The following is a 15591-nucleotide window of genomic DNA, read 5'->3' as shown; positions in this document are numbered from 1 at the left end:
TGGGTAGAAACAAATGAGGGAGGGTCGCCAAAGTCCCTATTTCAGCCCCTAGGTCCTGCCTTTGCTCCGGCCACGATGCTCACTCATAAGACCCCAGAACCTCCCGGCTTCCGCTCTGCTTCTTGTCTCCCCCACTCTGAGTGACCGAGAGGCGGCGGCGAGGCGCGGGGGCCTGTGTGCTGGGGCGGGGTGCAGGGCCAAGCGGGGCTCAGGCCAGCGGCAGGCGAGGCTGCCCTGCCGGACCCGGGCAGAGAGCGCGCGGAAAGCCTGGGCCAGGACAGAGGTGGGCAGCGGGGTGCGGAGCCACGAGCAGGGAGCAGCGAGGGTGGCGGGGCTGGGGTCCGCGGCCAAGGAGAGACCCGCGGGCGAGCTGAGGCTCAAGAGGCGCCGGGGGCACTGCCATCTGGGCCGATCGGAGAAAGGAAGCGGGGCAGGAACCACGGCATTTCGAAACAGGAGTAGCGAGCAAGCTCTAGCGCAGTCCCGGGCCGGCGGGGGAGGCGGGGGCCGAGGGCCCGGGCGCGGCCCGGAGGAGTGAAGGCGTAGGCTCTGCGCGCGAAAGGGATGCCCGGGTGGGTCTGCTCCGCCGACGGGCGCGGGGCAGAGTGGGACAGGGCGCGGCCGAGCCTCGCGCGACGAGCGGGGCCCCGAGGCCGGGCGGACTCACCCGCCGGCCCCCGGCTTGCGTACCTGAGGCGGCCGCCTGGCTCCCCTCCACTCCCCGGCCGTCCCCGCCGCGGCCCGCCGGCCCCCCGGCCGCCTGCCGCTCCGACATTTGCAGCCCGCTCCGCTAGCGCCTCGGCGGCCTACAGCGAGAGGCTCCGGAAACAGCCGAAAGCCGAGCGAGCACAGCGGCAGCGGCGGCGGCGGCGCGCCGGGAGGAGCCGAGCGGGGCCCGCGGGCCGGAAGAGGCGGTGCGCCAGCCCCAGAGCGGCCGTAGGGGCTTGGGGCAGCCGAGGCTGGCGACGCGGACGCGGGGAGGGTGACTGCGTGCTTTTGATCGCAGGTTTTTAGTCAGGGTTTGAGAGAACAAACAAAACCTAGGGAAGATTCAGGAAGACTCGGCCGGAACTCATGGTATCCATAGCGACGCTATCGGAAGTTGGGGTTGCTAGGAGGCCTGGGCGCGTCGGCTAACGTGCGTCATGGCTGAAGTCCCAGAGTATTACGATTCCGGCCCAGTTGAAGGAGAAGATCTGGAGTATGAGGTAGTCGACCTACCAACGTCTCTTAAAGTGGCTCAAGATGCCGAAGCTGACACCATGGCAGAGGTAGGCCCGGAGCTACCTGTAGAGATTGACCAGGAACCCCAGCCAGAGACGGAGGAAAAAGACCTCGAAGAAGTGGGGGCGCCAGAGAATGTACACCTACACATAAAACCAACCGGCACGTCCAAGGAGGAGATTCCCAAGGAGTCTGAGAGAGACCTTCCTAGCGAGACTGATCGAGGGATGCCGCAGAAGGCAAAGTCGGAGACATTGAGAGAGATGGGAGGAGAGCTTTTCAAGGATTTGGAGGTCCTTATGGATGATGAGCCAGATTTAGAGCCACCGGAGGAGGCCAAATTAGATGTTACAGAGGATGTACTCGTAGAGTCAGATAAGGAAACAGATCCGGAGCTACCAGAGGAGACAGAGACTGAAGTTTCAGGGGCCTCAATCAGTGAGACAAGATTAGAGTTGCTAGAACAGACCATACTGGAGGTTCTGGAGGATTCACTGAAAGAGCAATATGAAGAAACAGGTCCAGAACCTCCGGAGCAGACCAAACCTGAATTTCCAAGTGAGAAACCAAGAAAATCAATTGAAGAGGCAGATCTACAGCTGCCAAAGATGACCATTCCAAAGGAAGCACAAAGAAAATCACCTGAGGAGAAAGGGACGGAGCCATCTGAGCAGGCCAAACCAGAGTTTCCAGAAGGGAAACCAAGAGAAACTGAAGAGGCAGGTCTGGAACCTCCAGAAGAAACTAAACCAGAGGTTCCACAGGAGATACAAAGAAAATCAACTGAGGAGAAAGAGACAGAGCCACCTGAACAGACTAAACCAGAGTTTCCAAAGGAGAAACAAAGTAAGTCTACTGAGGAGGCAGGTGTAGAACCACCAGAAGAGACTAAACCAGAGAGTCCAGAGGAGGACCAAAGAAAATCAACTGAGAAGAAAGAGACAGAGCCACCTCAGCAGACCAAATCAGAGTTTCCAGACCAGAAACCAACTAAGTCTAGTGAAGAGACAGGAAGAAAGTCAACTGAGGAGAAAGTTCCAGAGCCACTTGAAGAAACCAAATCAGAATTCCCTGAGGAAAAATCAAGAAAATCAATTGAGGAAACAGGTCTAGAGCCATCAGAAAAGACCAAACCAGAAGTTGAAGAGGAGGCCCACAAAGAGTCAACTGTGAAGAAAGTTTTAGAACCACTAGAGGACACTCAATCATCAGAGCAAAAAGATAAGCAAAGAAAATCAACTGAGGAGACAGGACTGGCACCACCACAGAAGTCCAAATCAGAGGAGACAGTAAGAGACTCAACAGAAGAGAAAGGTCTAGAGCCAAAGTTTCCAAAGAAAGAACCAAGAAAAACAACTGAGTTTGAAACAGGTCAAATGCCACCACAGAAGACCAAACCAGAGGTCCAAGAGAAGACACAAACAAAGGAAACTAAAGAGAAAGATCTAGAATTACCAGATAAAGCCCAACTACCACTAAGAATAGTGTCACATACAGAATTTTTCAAGGAAGATGGGCCAAAACCAGTCAAATTTAAGTATTCCCTAGACAAGGATGAGCTAGAACACTCTGACTATCAAACGAGAAAGTGGTCAGTAAAAGAAACCAAGAAAGCTAAAAGAGAGTCTATGTTCGGGTCTCTCACAATAAGTGAAGTAGATTCAGTGAGTGTAAGTTATGAGTTTCCTAAGGATTTTAAAGGACTGTTTGAGGTTACCGATATCAATGATGATTTATACCCTTACCTCTCAGACTCCCAGAGGGATTTGAGAGAGTCTTTTAGTGAAAAAGTTGTAGATTTTTCCCCAGAGTTGAAACAGGTACACAAAGATGAAGAAACCCAGCCAAAAGAAAGTGCTGAGCTACAATTTGAGTATCTTAAATGGAGCCCAGAGAAAGTTGCAGAGTGGATTAGTGAGCTAGGCTTCCCTCAATACAAGGTATACAAAAGTTAACATTTTTAAAAATCACATTCTGTTATTCTATCTCTTAATCTTCTTACCCTTACCTGAGCTCTTGCCTCTTCTTCATTACAAGGAGTATAGGAAAGTCCTGGACTATGATAGAGGTAACTTGGATTTAAAGTTTGTCCTTTCCACTGATGTATTTTGTGTTTTGATAGAGGAAGGGAGGGTCACAGTTGTTTGTTTTCACTATTTATCACAATGAGTATACTTCTCTGCAATTCTTGAGTAAAGACTAAAAAATTTATATAGGCCTCTTTTCACAGGAAACTTTTTTTTTTTTTTAAGATTATGACCAAGGTAGACTTTCTGGTACTTTGTCAAGTTGTTTTAGTGGCAGCTGCCTTAACTTGTACTATTAATTAATTGTCTGCCCCAAATATGTCATGTGTATCATGAGCACCTAACAGTATTAATTTAAATAGCCAACTCACCAAGAGTAGTTTTATTAAAAAGATAGAGTGAGGGGCGCCTGGGTGGCTCAGTTGTTGGCCGTCTGCCTTTGGCTCAGGTCCTGATCCCAGGGTCCTGGGATCGAGCCCCGCATTGGGCTCCCTGCTCCGCGGGAAGCCTGCTTCTCCCTCTCCCACTCCCCCTGCTTGTGTTCCTGCTCTCGCTATCTCTCTCTCTGTCAAATAAATAATTTTTTTTTAAGTTTTTAAAAAAAAAAAAAAGGTAGAGTGAATGTCAACTATATGTCAATAAAAAAATATTTAAAAAAATTAAAAAACAGAGGAAACCGAAAAAAAAAGATAGGGTGAATCCTCTTATTTCATTGATGCCAACTATGTTCTTAGGCTACCACAAAAAAAACACAAGGTCTGAAATCTTTTGTACTACTTAAAAATGTAATTGAGGCATGAAAGGAGCACTAGGTGTATCATGCCAGAAAAAAAAATATTAAGGAACAGTATGAAATTTATTGGAAAGCTTAGATGGAAAATATGTGGGATTATTAGGATTACTTTAAATTTGAATTTAATTTAAAACTGAATTTAAAATTTTTCCCTATACAGAACCAGAAACAAACCTGATTTATCTCTCCCTCCCTTCTCTTCCCCCAACCCTTTCTTCTCCTTCCCTCCATCCCTCCTTTCTTCCTTTCTTTTCTTTCTTTTCTTCCTTCTATTTACCATAATCATTTGAGTGATATTCTTGTTGTTCTAACAGGAATGTTTTACCACAAACTTCGTCTGTGGTCGAAAGCTCATTTACGTAAACTGTTCAAACCTCCCTCAGATGGGGATAACTGATTTTGAGGATATGAAGGTGAGTTGTGTTTAATGTTTCCCTACAGAGCACTGTCTCAGACCAACCTCCTTTTCTTTCAACCTGGCCTCCTATTTCTGTCAGTGATGTGACCATAATCCCAGTCCCATCCCCCCTATCCCCACCCTCCCACACACAGTGGTTTTTTCCTCTGTCTCCTTTGATCCCCACAAAGATCCCAAGAACTGTCAGTTCCCTATATAGCATCTGGCTTTTTCCATTCTCATTTGTTCAGACCTCTCTTGCCTCATTCCTAGAATATTCCAGTAGCCTCCTGCTTTTAGTCTCTGTCCATAGGCCCTTTGGATCCAAAGCCCAGCTATTAGACTTTCACCCTCCAAGTATTTAGACTAGTTAGAAACCTTTGGATCCCCTGTGCTTGCAAGAGAGTTTCAGTTCTTTAGCTTAGGACTTGAGGCACTCCACAAGCTTTCTCCAGCCACCACTCTTTCCCCTAGGTCTCTACAGGAGTTTCCTGCTCAATCTCACGCGGTCTGACTCACACCCTTGAACTCCTGCCTTGTACATTCCTCCCTCTGCATCTCTGCTCAGTCCCCCTCCCCCTGTATGACTAACACGAGCCTTAATCCTCCTTCGCGACCCAGCTCAGTTCTCATCTCCCCATGAAATCTTTCCTGACCTCCCCAACCCCAATAAGCTCTCCCCCCAAGCTCTCAGATATTGTATGTCTCTAACACCCATTTGGTACTTTTATAACGCCATATGTGTTTGGCTGCTTTGCTGCCTAACTTTGCAGCAAGTTACATTAACCTCACTGGACCTCAATTTCCTAAGATCTCTCCAGCACCAGCAGTCTATGATTATGCTTCTTTGTATAACACTACCCTTCATTTATAGTGCTTTATAGTTGACAAAGCTTCACACACATAATCACATTTATAACCTTCTCTTTAATACCCCCCACTCCAACATATCAGTGTTCATTCAGTACACTCTTGAACATAAGCTCTGCCTCAGTGGTTCTCAAACTTGAATAGTCTTCGGAATCAGATGAGATTTTTTTTTTTAATTCCTAGGATTCATGCTCCAGAGATTTTGATTCATTAGGTCTGGGGTAGGCCCTGGAATTTGCTCCCTACGTGACTCTTGATCAGGCATTAAAACCATGTAATTCCATAAGTCATATGATTTAGAAAATAAAGTTATACTTGTTAATACCTAAGTCCTTTTCCTGGCAACAAGATATAAAGAAATCCTTTAAATTATTAAACGTAGTCCTAAGTGAACATTTAATCTTTTGAACTCTACTATAGCCATCTTCTGAGTGCTTACCATGTGTTGGGCACCATACATACATTATTTCACTTAATCCCCATTTTATAGAAGAGAAAACTGAGGCCCAGAAAGATGAAGCAACTTACACAAGATTATTCAGAGAGTAAGTTTAAGAGCCAGAATTCAGATCCATTCTGTATGACTTCCATGCTCTATTTAAAACACTGTACTTATTGCCTCTCTAAATGAACAATTTTGTAACCATGAACCACTACATACGTAATGTGGAAAAGGACCACTCATTACAAATTGGTATTTCCAACCATACCTTCACATAGCTACCAAGTACCACCAGATAAAATATCTTAACTCTTTTTATGTTCAAAGATGATATGACTGTGTTTATGAGCTCTAATTTCTACTTATGTTTATAGTGTTTTGGATTTTCTAAATAAAAATAAGGAATAGAATTAGCAAAATAGTAACCTGTAATACAAATTCCTGAAATGTTTTAAGTACCAACAATTTTAGCTGCTTATGAGAAAGCATTTTTCAGAGTCTGCCAATTCATTTTGTTTCTTTGACATTCTGATTCTAAAAATACAATATCAACAATGCAAGAAGAAAAATTGTAATTATGCCTTTTCAGGCCTTGCAAGAAATAAGAGGTCTTAAAACTCTTCTGAAATCCTCATGAGTAAATGATGTATCCAGTGGTCTATCCTTATACCCCAAGAACTTTGAATAAGCAAACTTGGGAATACTTATCAAAGTCACCAGACAAATGTGGCCTCTCCTTGAAGTCACTAGAGTAATAAAGATCAAGACATTTAAAGGTATCTTAGAAAAGTTTGCCTGACACTTAGGTCCACATAAGAAAGCTAATTATACACTGTGACAGAGGTAACTTTTTAGAGATCATACATGAGCTTAATGTCGGTTCCCAGTCCTCTTGGGAGCTTTCCTTGTGTAGTCTGAAACTGGCCCCTGTGCTCAGAGGGCAGGGAGAGACTGAAGAAAGAGGCAGGCCACTCCAGGTTGGTAGGTGGCAGTTTTAATAATAACAAAAGGAATTTACATACGAGGTTTGTCTTGGACGGCAGCAAGATGAATGGATCTCCACACCTGGCCTTTAAATCTCAAAAGTTTATAAAGAGGCTCTAACTCGTTCAGTAACATATACTGTGCAAGTGTTTTCAACACCATATCACCCTCTCAAGGCCATGTCCTTAAAGCAGCCTCTGGGAATGGGAAAGGCAAGTGGAACCCACATTCCAAGGACAGAGGAGGGGGTGAGGAACCTCTGAGTGCCTGGGTCCAGCTCATGGGTCAATCGGCAGTCATATCTTTTTTATCACATTCCCCAACACTTGAGTATGCTGTAGTTCCCTTTCTTACTGATATATAAGCATTTTTAATCCCACCATTGTAATTACAGCAACTAGTGTATCCACAATTTATCCCATAACAACACTTACACAGTGTAGTACTCTTTTTCATGCTAACTCTCCCACATCATCTGGGATGCCTGGGTGCCTCAGTCAAGTGTCCAACTCTTGGTTTCGGCTCAGGTCATCATCTCATGGGTCATGATCTCATGGGTCGTGAGATCAAGCCCCACATTGGGCTCTGTGCTCAGAGGGGAGTCTGCTTTAAGATTCTCTCCCTCTGCCCCTCCCCTCACTTGCTCACTCACTCGCTCTATCAAATAAATAAATCTTAAAAAAACAAAACCAAAAACCTCTCCTGCATCATCATTCATGGCTTTGGCAGAGTGGCAGGACTGGGGAAAGAGCAGGTGGCTTGAGAGTTCAGAATTCCAGGCATGCTGCTAAGAAACTGAACCACATTTGGACTGCGCATCCCATTTACAAGCTTTGCAGTTAATGTATGGCCAGTTTCTGTTCCTTTCAGCTTCCTTTGACTTCCTTAATTTTGCAATTATCCATGCTTACACTGCAGAAAGAACTTACTATTTCCTGTGCCCTTCCTCCAACATACTGAGAAGACAAGAGAAGAGCTAACTGTGTGGGTGAGACTGACGGGGAGTATAGAAGGAAAGAAACACTAATTCTTTGAACCTGGCCAAGGGAGCTCTTGAAGCTACTATCCTGTTATTCCAATTTGTAGAGATGCATTAGCTTGGTAAAAAGGGGAGAGGAAGTCAATCTTAGTTATTCTAGGGACAAGCCAGACAAAATAGCATTATACCTGCTTCAGCTTTGTCTCTTAGAAAATAATTCTTAAAATATTTTTAACTGTTAACTCCATCAAGTGAAGAAAAGAATTCTGTGATAAATACTTGAAGAATAATATAGGTGAATTGCTTATTCCTTTTGTATGCATGATTTTCTATTACAAAATATAGCCTCATAGGCTTTATATCCCAGCAATTTTACTACACTTGCCTTGATGCAAACTATTTGAATAGCACAGATTCATAACATGTGAGCAAATTATCACTAGACAAAAATATTTTTCTTTTTTCAACTTTAAATTTCCGAATTATTTTAGTTTTACAGAAGAGTTACAAAGATAGTACAAAGTTCCTATATACTCTTAACCCAGCATCCCCTAATGTTAACATCTTATGTAACCATGGGACATTTATCAAAACAAAGAAATTGGGGTGCCTGGGTGGCTCAGTCAGTTAAGCGTGTGACTCTTCATTTTGGTTCAGGTCTTGATCTCAGGGTCGTGAGATTGAGCACCACCTCAGGCTCTGCACTGGGCATGGTCTGATTAAGATTCTCTCTCTCCCTCTCCCTCTGCCCCTCCACCCCTCTCTCCTGCCCTTGAAAAAAAAGAAAATTAACATTGGTACAATACTATTAAGCAAATTACAGACTTTATTCAGATTTCTGCAATTTTTCAACTGATGTCCTTTTTTTATTCCAGAATCCAGTCAGGGATACTACTTTGCCTTTAGCTGTCATTGTTTTCTTGGTCTCCTCCAATATGTGACAGTTTCCTGATCTTTGTCTTTCATGACACTTTGAAAAGCAGTAGTCAAGTTTTTTTGAAGATTTCCCTCAATTTTAGTTTGTCTCACGTTTCCCATGAAGATACGCATTTTGGGGGAGACTATCACAGAGGTGATGAGCCCTTTTCATCTCATCTCATCAGGGAGTACATGATATCAACGTGATTTTTTACTGGAGATGTGAACCTTGATTGATCACCTGGTTAAAGTGGTGTCTGCCAGGTTTCTTCATTATAAAGTTACTATGTTCCCTTTTCAGATTCTGTTTATTAGAAGTGAGTTAGTAGGTCCAGCCCACACTCAGAGAGAAGGGAATTAAGATCCACCTCCTGGAGGGAGGAGTACCAGAGTTTATGGACATATAGTAAAACTATCACAGTAATAAATATATTGGAGAAGATAGTTTGAGGCTATGCAAATATCCAGTTTCTCCTTAAAATTTGGCCTACTAATTTTAGCATCCATCAGTGGATCTTGCCTGCAGCAGTTATTACTGTGGTGTTCTAATGGGCATTTTCTATTTTCCTCATTTCTTCCATGTTTAATTGGAACCCTTTGTAAGGAATTCTGTGTTTAATTGTCCCTTCTCCACCATTTGGGAACACTTTCAGTTTGGCCCCTGTGTCCTCCTAACATGCTCCCCTTATTTTTTTCTAGTACTAGTACTCCAGCCAGAGCATTACATGTTACTTCAGACCATTTCCAAGGAGCCCTGGTTGCTTTTATCAGATTCTTAGAAACCAAGGTGTGGCACTAGTTGTGCTTGTTGCTGTGGGGGTGTCATGGCTCCTAGGCACTCTGAGCAGAAAGATGTAGGAAATATATGTATATATACAAATCCCATGTATACACAGATTTCTTCTTTCTGTTAGCATGAGTTCATATTGTTATCTCTGCCTCTAGCCCAGCACTGGCTTCATTCTAGCCTTCCCATCCTTCCTATTCCCTACCCCACCTGGCTTCTTGATAATTTCCTTCTCTGACAGGAGAAACCTGGCTCTCCTTATCTATAAATATGTATGCCTATGAGAAACAAATTTACCAACAGAGTATAGTGTTTGTCTACAGTTCTTTTTGTCTTCAGGCTTACACTACCTAGGCAAAACACTGTTTTTCAAAGTTAGTTATTTAGGTCAGCTCCTTTCTTCCCTACCCCTTCAGTGAGATTATGTCTTACTTTGTAATACAATTAGATTCATTGTCCACAGTCTATATTCTATCATGGGTTCCTGAGACATCCTGGCTTTTTAAAAATTTGCATACAGTAAAGTCACTCTTTGCAGTGGACAGTTCTGTGAGTTTTGGCAGATGCACAGGATCAGGTATCCACCACACAGAACCATACAGAACAATTCTGTCACCCTAAAATTTTCCTTGTGTCCCCTTGGTAGTCAGCCTATCACTCCACCCCAAGCCCTGACAACCACTAATCTGTTTCTTGTCGCTTTAGTTTTGCCTTTTCCAGAATGTCACATAAATGGAATCAAATAATATGTAGCCTTTGAGTCAGGCTTCTTTCCCTTAGCAAAATGCATTTAAGATTAATCCACATTGCTATATGAATTGACAGGCAGATTTTAAGGAAACTATACGTCTGCTTTAATAATGGTGGTGTAGATGATTCATATTTGAACCATAACAAGATATCTTTAGGTTTAATTAAATTATAGCTTCCAATTATGCAAATGTGCATAGTTACATACTATAAGATAACCAAACAGTATAACTAAATCGGTAATGATGAAGCAAAACCATCAGTAGCTTACAAATAAAATAGCAGCCTTTGGGGGCGCCTGGTTGGCTCACTCAGTTAAGCATCCAATTCTTGATCTCAGCTTAGGTCTTGATCTCAGGGCCCTGAGTTCAAGCCCCATACTGGGCTCCACACTGGGTGTGGAGCCAACTTAAAAAAAAAAAAAAAAAAAAATAGAACCCTTAAAAAACTTTAATCAACACAAGATACAATGATGATATAGTAATAATAGAATCCTCTTGAAAGCTATAGGCGTTAAAATATCTGCTTAAGACCATGTGAAGTAGGTGCTCTGCAGTGATGTCAGGCATTGAGCATGGGCCACCATCTTAGAATGTGGAATTAAGAATCCTTAGGAAATCCTAATAGTCTTCATGAATACCTATATTTAATAATCCTTACTAACTCAAGTTACTAGTAAGTTGCTCTAAGTCTTAGGCAAAAATAAAATCTGTTGCTTGTTATTCATCAGAACTAAAGAAAGAACTCACAGTTTTAGATTAATTTATAGCCCATCAAAGGACCCTCCTAGTCCTTTGCAAGAGATGGTCAGATTATATTTCCTGATTCCACATGTAACCAGTAGCTTTGTAACACTTTTAATTTCTGCATTAGAATATTAAACAGTATAGGCTGGACTTTCTCAGCCTACAGTAGGCACATAGCTCTTTTAGTTAATAGTGAATACATTTGTTTATGACTACAGGGTCCCTCCTGGGGACACCATCTGTAAACCTCAGTGAATTTGTGAAATAATCTGCTCTGGTAAGGGGCATTCAGGGTGACTTGCTGACCAAAGAAGGTGCTCAGTGTAGCAGCCTCAATTACAAATGAGAATGCTTAAGGGGTGGTAATTTGGATCTAAAAGTTCAATTGTATTCCCACTGGGTACAAGGCAACTGTGTAGACTCTCTTACCCACAAATCATCTCTAGACTCTAAATAAAACCAATTCAAGTAAGATTTGAGAAAAAGGTATCTTGTCTACCTATGTTTTTTTTTTATTTATTTTTTAATCAGAGAGAAAGAGAGAGTGAGCACAAACAGGAGGAGTGGCAGGCAGAGAGAGAAGCAGGCTCCTTGCTGAGCATGGAGCCCAATGCAGGACTTGATTCCAGGACATTAGAATCCATGACCTGAGCCGAAGTCAGCCACTTAACTGGCTGAGCCCCCCAGGTATCCCATGTCTATTTTTTTTATTTTTTTATTTTTTTTAAAGATTGTATTTATTTATTTGACAGAGAGAGACACAGCGAGAGAGGGAACACAAGCAGGGGGAGGGGGAGAGGGAGAAGCAGGCTTCCCATTGAGCAGGGAGCCCGATGCTGGGCTCCATCCCAGGACCCTGGGATCATGACCTGAACTGAAGGCAGACGCTTAACCGCTGAGCCACCCAGGCGCCCCTATCTATTTTTTTAAATAGTTTTGTTTTTTTGTTTTTTTAGAGAACTCGCACACTCACGAGCAGGGAGGGGGCAGAGGGAGAGAGAGAGAGAATCTTAAATCTTAAGCAGGCTCCACACTCAGCATGGAGCCCAACACAGGGCTCGATCTCACTACCACAAGGTCATGACCCAAGCCAAAACCAAGAGTTGGACACCTAACCAACTGAGCCACCCAGGTGCCCTGTATCTTAGCTATCTAAAATGCATTACTAATGGACAGTTTTGCATCAGGTTAAGAACTGTAGCATGAATGCATTTTACAACCTTGTAACTATGGCCAGTAGTTTTAAACTAAACTAAAAAAAAGAAAAGAAAAAAACTCCACTCACCCTTTTGGTGGTGTTCTAGCAGAAATTTCAGGGACTACATTCTCATCCAGATGCAGAATATGAATTCAGATAGCAGTGTTATATAGCAGGCCTATGACTAAAGCTAGAATTTGAAAACGCAATGACAGTTTAATCTAGGATATCAAGTGGCATGGTGCTCAATGAATACAAAATATGTTTTAGAGACACTGAACACTGTGGCAAAGAATATTGTAAAGAATATACCCGTATAGGTACTAGTAAAACAGCTGGAACTTTAATATCTGCTTTTTAGTCTTTGAGATTTGTTTTTAGTCAAACAAATTGAATAACCATTTGAGTAATGACCTTTTTTTCTTAATTGCAAGTTATCAGAGCCCCTTATAGACCAGTTATTTATTAACCTTCCCAGAGATAGTCATGGCTCTTAATCTAAACATGTTATCTGCTCATATGGTTGATCAGATTGCTCAGCCCAAAGAAAGAAATGAACCCATCTGTGGCAAGCTGATGCAAGGGCCTAGAAACATCTTTAAATGGAACTTATAAAAAGATAATAAATTACTTGGTGTTTTTCTTTAGAACCTTATTTTGGTAAGGACCTGGCTACTAAGACTTTCCATGTGTTATTTCATTATTTTATTTTCCCATAGAAATAAGAGGTTAGCATTCAAGAGACCTAGGAAAATACTTTGATTTAGTTATATTTTCAGTAAATTTTTCATTAAAAAATTATCCTTGTATTGCAGGCAATTTCTCGGCATACACGGGTGCTCCTGGGAATTGAAGAGCCATTGTTCAGTCGCACCATCGCCCTGCCCTACAGGGACAATATTGGCTTATTTTTAGAGCAAAAAGGTCATAGTGGGGTAAAATCTGATTCCTTGACCTTCTCTGAATTTGTGCAAGCGGCAGGATTACAGGATTATGCTCCAAAAACAACCGCCCCTGAAGAGAATGAAGCATTGCATTACACTGAACCATAGGGAAAAGCTGTTTTAATTACCTTGAAAGATCAAACTAAACTACTTGGGGGAAAGAAGTGTGTTCTTTTGGGTTCTCTTCTTCTCTTCTTCATTAAGGATTGGAATTAGAACTGCTGGCTCCACTCCTAGTTCTATCACCACCTCTAAGCATCTTCCCTTCATTTGTGTTGCAGTTCAGCCCCATGTTTAAACAGAGCAATAGTTCTCTTTCTGGGTAACTGTAAGGATTCCTGATAAATTCTAGTAATGCATCTGGTAGTAGGAACATGTTAAGGAAATGGAATTAAAAGTAAAATCTCCTGCCAACCCAAATGAGGTTCTCCACAAATGCAGAAAAAGAAACAGTTGTATTATTGAATCAGCACTAAATCAGACAGTGATGGACATCACAGGCAAGCTGCTAAAGAAGATTACGAAGTCAAGGAAATCCCACCCTTTTAGATAGCCAGGCAGATAGAACCCATTACTTACATGTTAACTGTCTGTATCCAAAGGAAAAATGAAACTTCTCATATCTTTATGATAAACAGGAAGTTACTATGTGGAGCCGGGCACTTAGGCCAGGGAGATAGGGTGCCATCCTCCTCATTGCTCCCATTTCAAACAGACAGTCTTGGGATGTAAAACTGGCAGGTGACTTCTTCAACTTGTTAGAGGATTTACATACATTTCAAAAACAAAAAGGATTTAAATTACATGTTTTCTAAAGGAAATGTTTTAAGAAAAGGAAGGAAGGGAGTTCTTTTTTTACATCAGAGAAAAAAAATTTATTTTTTTTAAAGATTTTATTTATTTATTTGACAGAGAGAGACACAGCGTGAGAGGGAACACAAGCAGGGGGAGTGGAGAGGGAGAAGCAGGCTTCCCGCTGAGAAGGGAGCCTGATGCGGGGCTTGATCCCAGGACCCTGGGATCATGACCTGAGCCAAAGGCAGGCGCTTAATGACTGAGCCACCCAGGCGCCCCTCCCAAAAAAATTTTAGTATTTTTAAAAATTTATATTTATCCTTACAAACAATGTGGCTTATAGACTTATGTGCCACTGACTATGGAATAGAGACTGGGGTTTGTTTACATGACTCTTTTATGTGGTACCTTCCAGACCTTTATAAAATGAAATTCAGGGGGTGCCTGGCTGGCTCTGTCAGTAGAGAATGCGCTCTTGATCTTGGGGTTGTGAGTTTGAGCCCCACATTGGGAGTAGGGTTTACAAGGGAAGGGAGGAAGGGAGGGAGAGAGGGAGGAAAGAAGGAAGAAAGAAAGAAATTTAGGCTAGAGTCTACCCATGACTGGACTGCTCACAAGAAATGACAAAATACTTCTTGCTTGAATGACTCCAGTTCCTCTCTAGTTTTATAGACTTAACTGCTCTTTCTCTTCCCAGCCTCACTTCTTAACCCTAAGAGCCACTAAAGGACTACCATAATCCAGAAGGACAATGATGTACCCTGCCCAGTTCCCTACACCAAATGAATAGTCAAAGGAATCCCAATTCTTTTTTTTTTTCTGAGAAAAGGAACAGTACCTCAAATTAGCATTCATACCAAACGTTAGTATCTGATGATGAACCTACTTTTTTCCCAAACTGGACCAATGAAATTTCATCTCAGACCATTCTACACCATACCATTGAGTTTGCCTGGCTCACAATTATGCAAAAAAGAAAAATGTAAATGATTAACCTAACACCATGGTGGTTTACATGTATAGTGAATAGTTTTGTTCAAAAGCACTTCACATTTAGCAAACATTTAGTGCAATGACAGAGCATAGTCAGTGTCCTCCTCCTCAACCTGATGGTCTCTTCCCTTCTGTTGTTTTCTACTCTATATCACTGACATAAAGTATTTGCAAAACATAAAGGAAATAACTTTGCAGTGTAGGAAGATCCATATTTTGCAAAATTATTTGTAGCCATTTAATATAAATGCCAGCTATTTGTAAAAATGGTTTTATGGTTTAAAATGGTTTAAATGGGGGCGCCTGGGTGGCTCAGTCGGTAAGCATCTGCCTTCGGCTCAGGTCATGATCTCAGGGTCCTGGGATCGAGCCCCGCATCGGGCTCCCTGCTCCGCGGGAAGTCTGCTTCTCCCTCTCCCACTCCTCCTGCTTGTGTTCCCTCTCTCGCTGTGTCTCTCTCTGTCAAATAAATAACTAAAATCTTAAAATAAAATAAAATGGTTTAAATGGGTGAGGGGCAGCTAGGGTACCATTGGGAAGCATTTCTATGTAAATTGCCTAAAGAGACCTCAGAAGAAAGGATCCTGACTCTCCAAGTGTCCAACAATTTGAGATGAGCTATTTTTTTCTTTGTCAAGAAATACTTTCTTACCTATTTAAAATAAAAATAAAAATGGTTTAAATGGGAACAGCTTTAAATAAGATAGTTCCAGGACAATCATATATAGCTGAAATAAACATGAA

General features: G+C 42.4%; 2 protein-coding genes across 2 annotated transcripts in view; one reads left to right on the top strand and one right to left on the bottom strand.

The window, feature by feature from the left end:
- The window catches only part of TMED8 (transmembrane p24 trafficking protein family member 8), a 35341-nt gene extending 34566 nt beyond the window's left edge, over window positions 1-775 (bottom strand). Inside the window, exon 1 of the mRNA XM_021679911.1 lies at window positions 691-775. Coding sequence (XP_021535586.1) covers window positions 691-775 — 85 coding nt within the window. The remainder of the gene's footprint in view (window positions 1-690) is intronic.
- Window positions 776-1145: 370 nt separating this feature from the next.
- On the top strand, window positions 1146-13167 carry SAMD15 (sterile alpha motif domain containing 15). Its single transcript, XM_021679597.1, has 5 exons — window positions 1146-1811; window positions 1944-2402; window positions 2547-3164; window positions 4359-4457; window positions 12931-13167. The coding sequence occupies exons 1-5, from the start codon at window positions 1146-1148 to the stop codon at window positions 13165-13167; spliced, it is 2079 nt and encodes a 692-aa protein (XP_021535272.1).
- Window positions 13168-15591: the final 2424 nt, after the last annotated feature.

The sequence above is a fragment of the Neomonachus schauinslandi genome, chromosome 9, assembly GCF_002201575.2.
Source record: "Neomonachus schauinslandi chromosome 9, ASM220157v2, whole genome shotgun sequence".
NCBI lineage: Eukaryota > Metazoa > Chordata > Mammalia > Carnivora > Phocidae > Neomonachus > Neomonachus schauinslandi.
The sequence above is the reverse complement of the archived record's forward strand: the minus strand, read 5'-3'. Positions and strand labels throughout refer to the sequence as shown.

Bases quoted from the DNA above. Each gene is read 5' to 3' on its own strand.
- SAMD15 (XM_021679597.1), top strand. From the start codon at position 1,146: ATGGCTGAAGTCCCAGAGTATTACGATTCCGGCCCAGTTGAAGGAGAA. The intron at 1,812-1,943 runs GCAGATCTACAG...GAAACTGAAGAG, and splicing joins CAAGAAAATCAATTGAAGAG to GCAGGTCTGGAACCTCCAGA. The intron at 3,165-4,358 runs GTATACAAAAGT...TTGTTCTAACAG, and splicing joins TAGGCTTCCCTCAATACAAG to GAATGTTTTACCACAAACTT.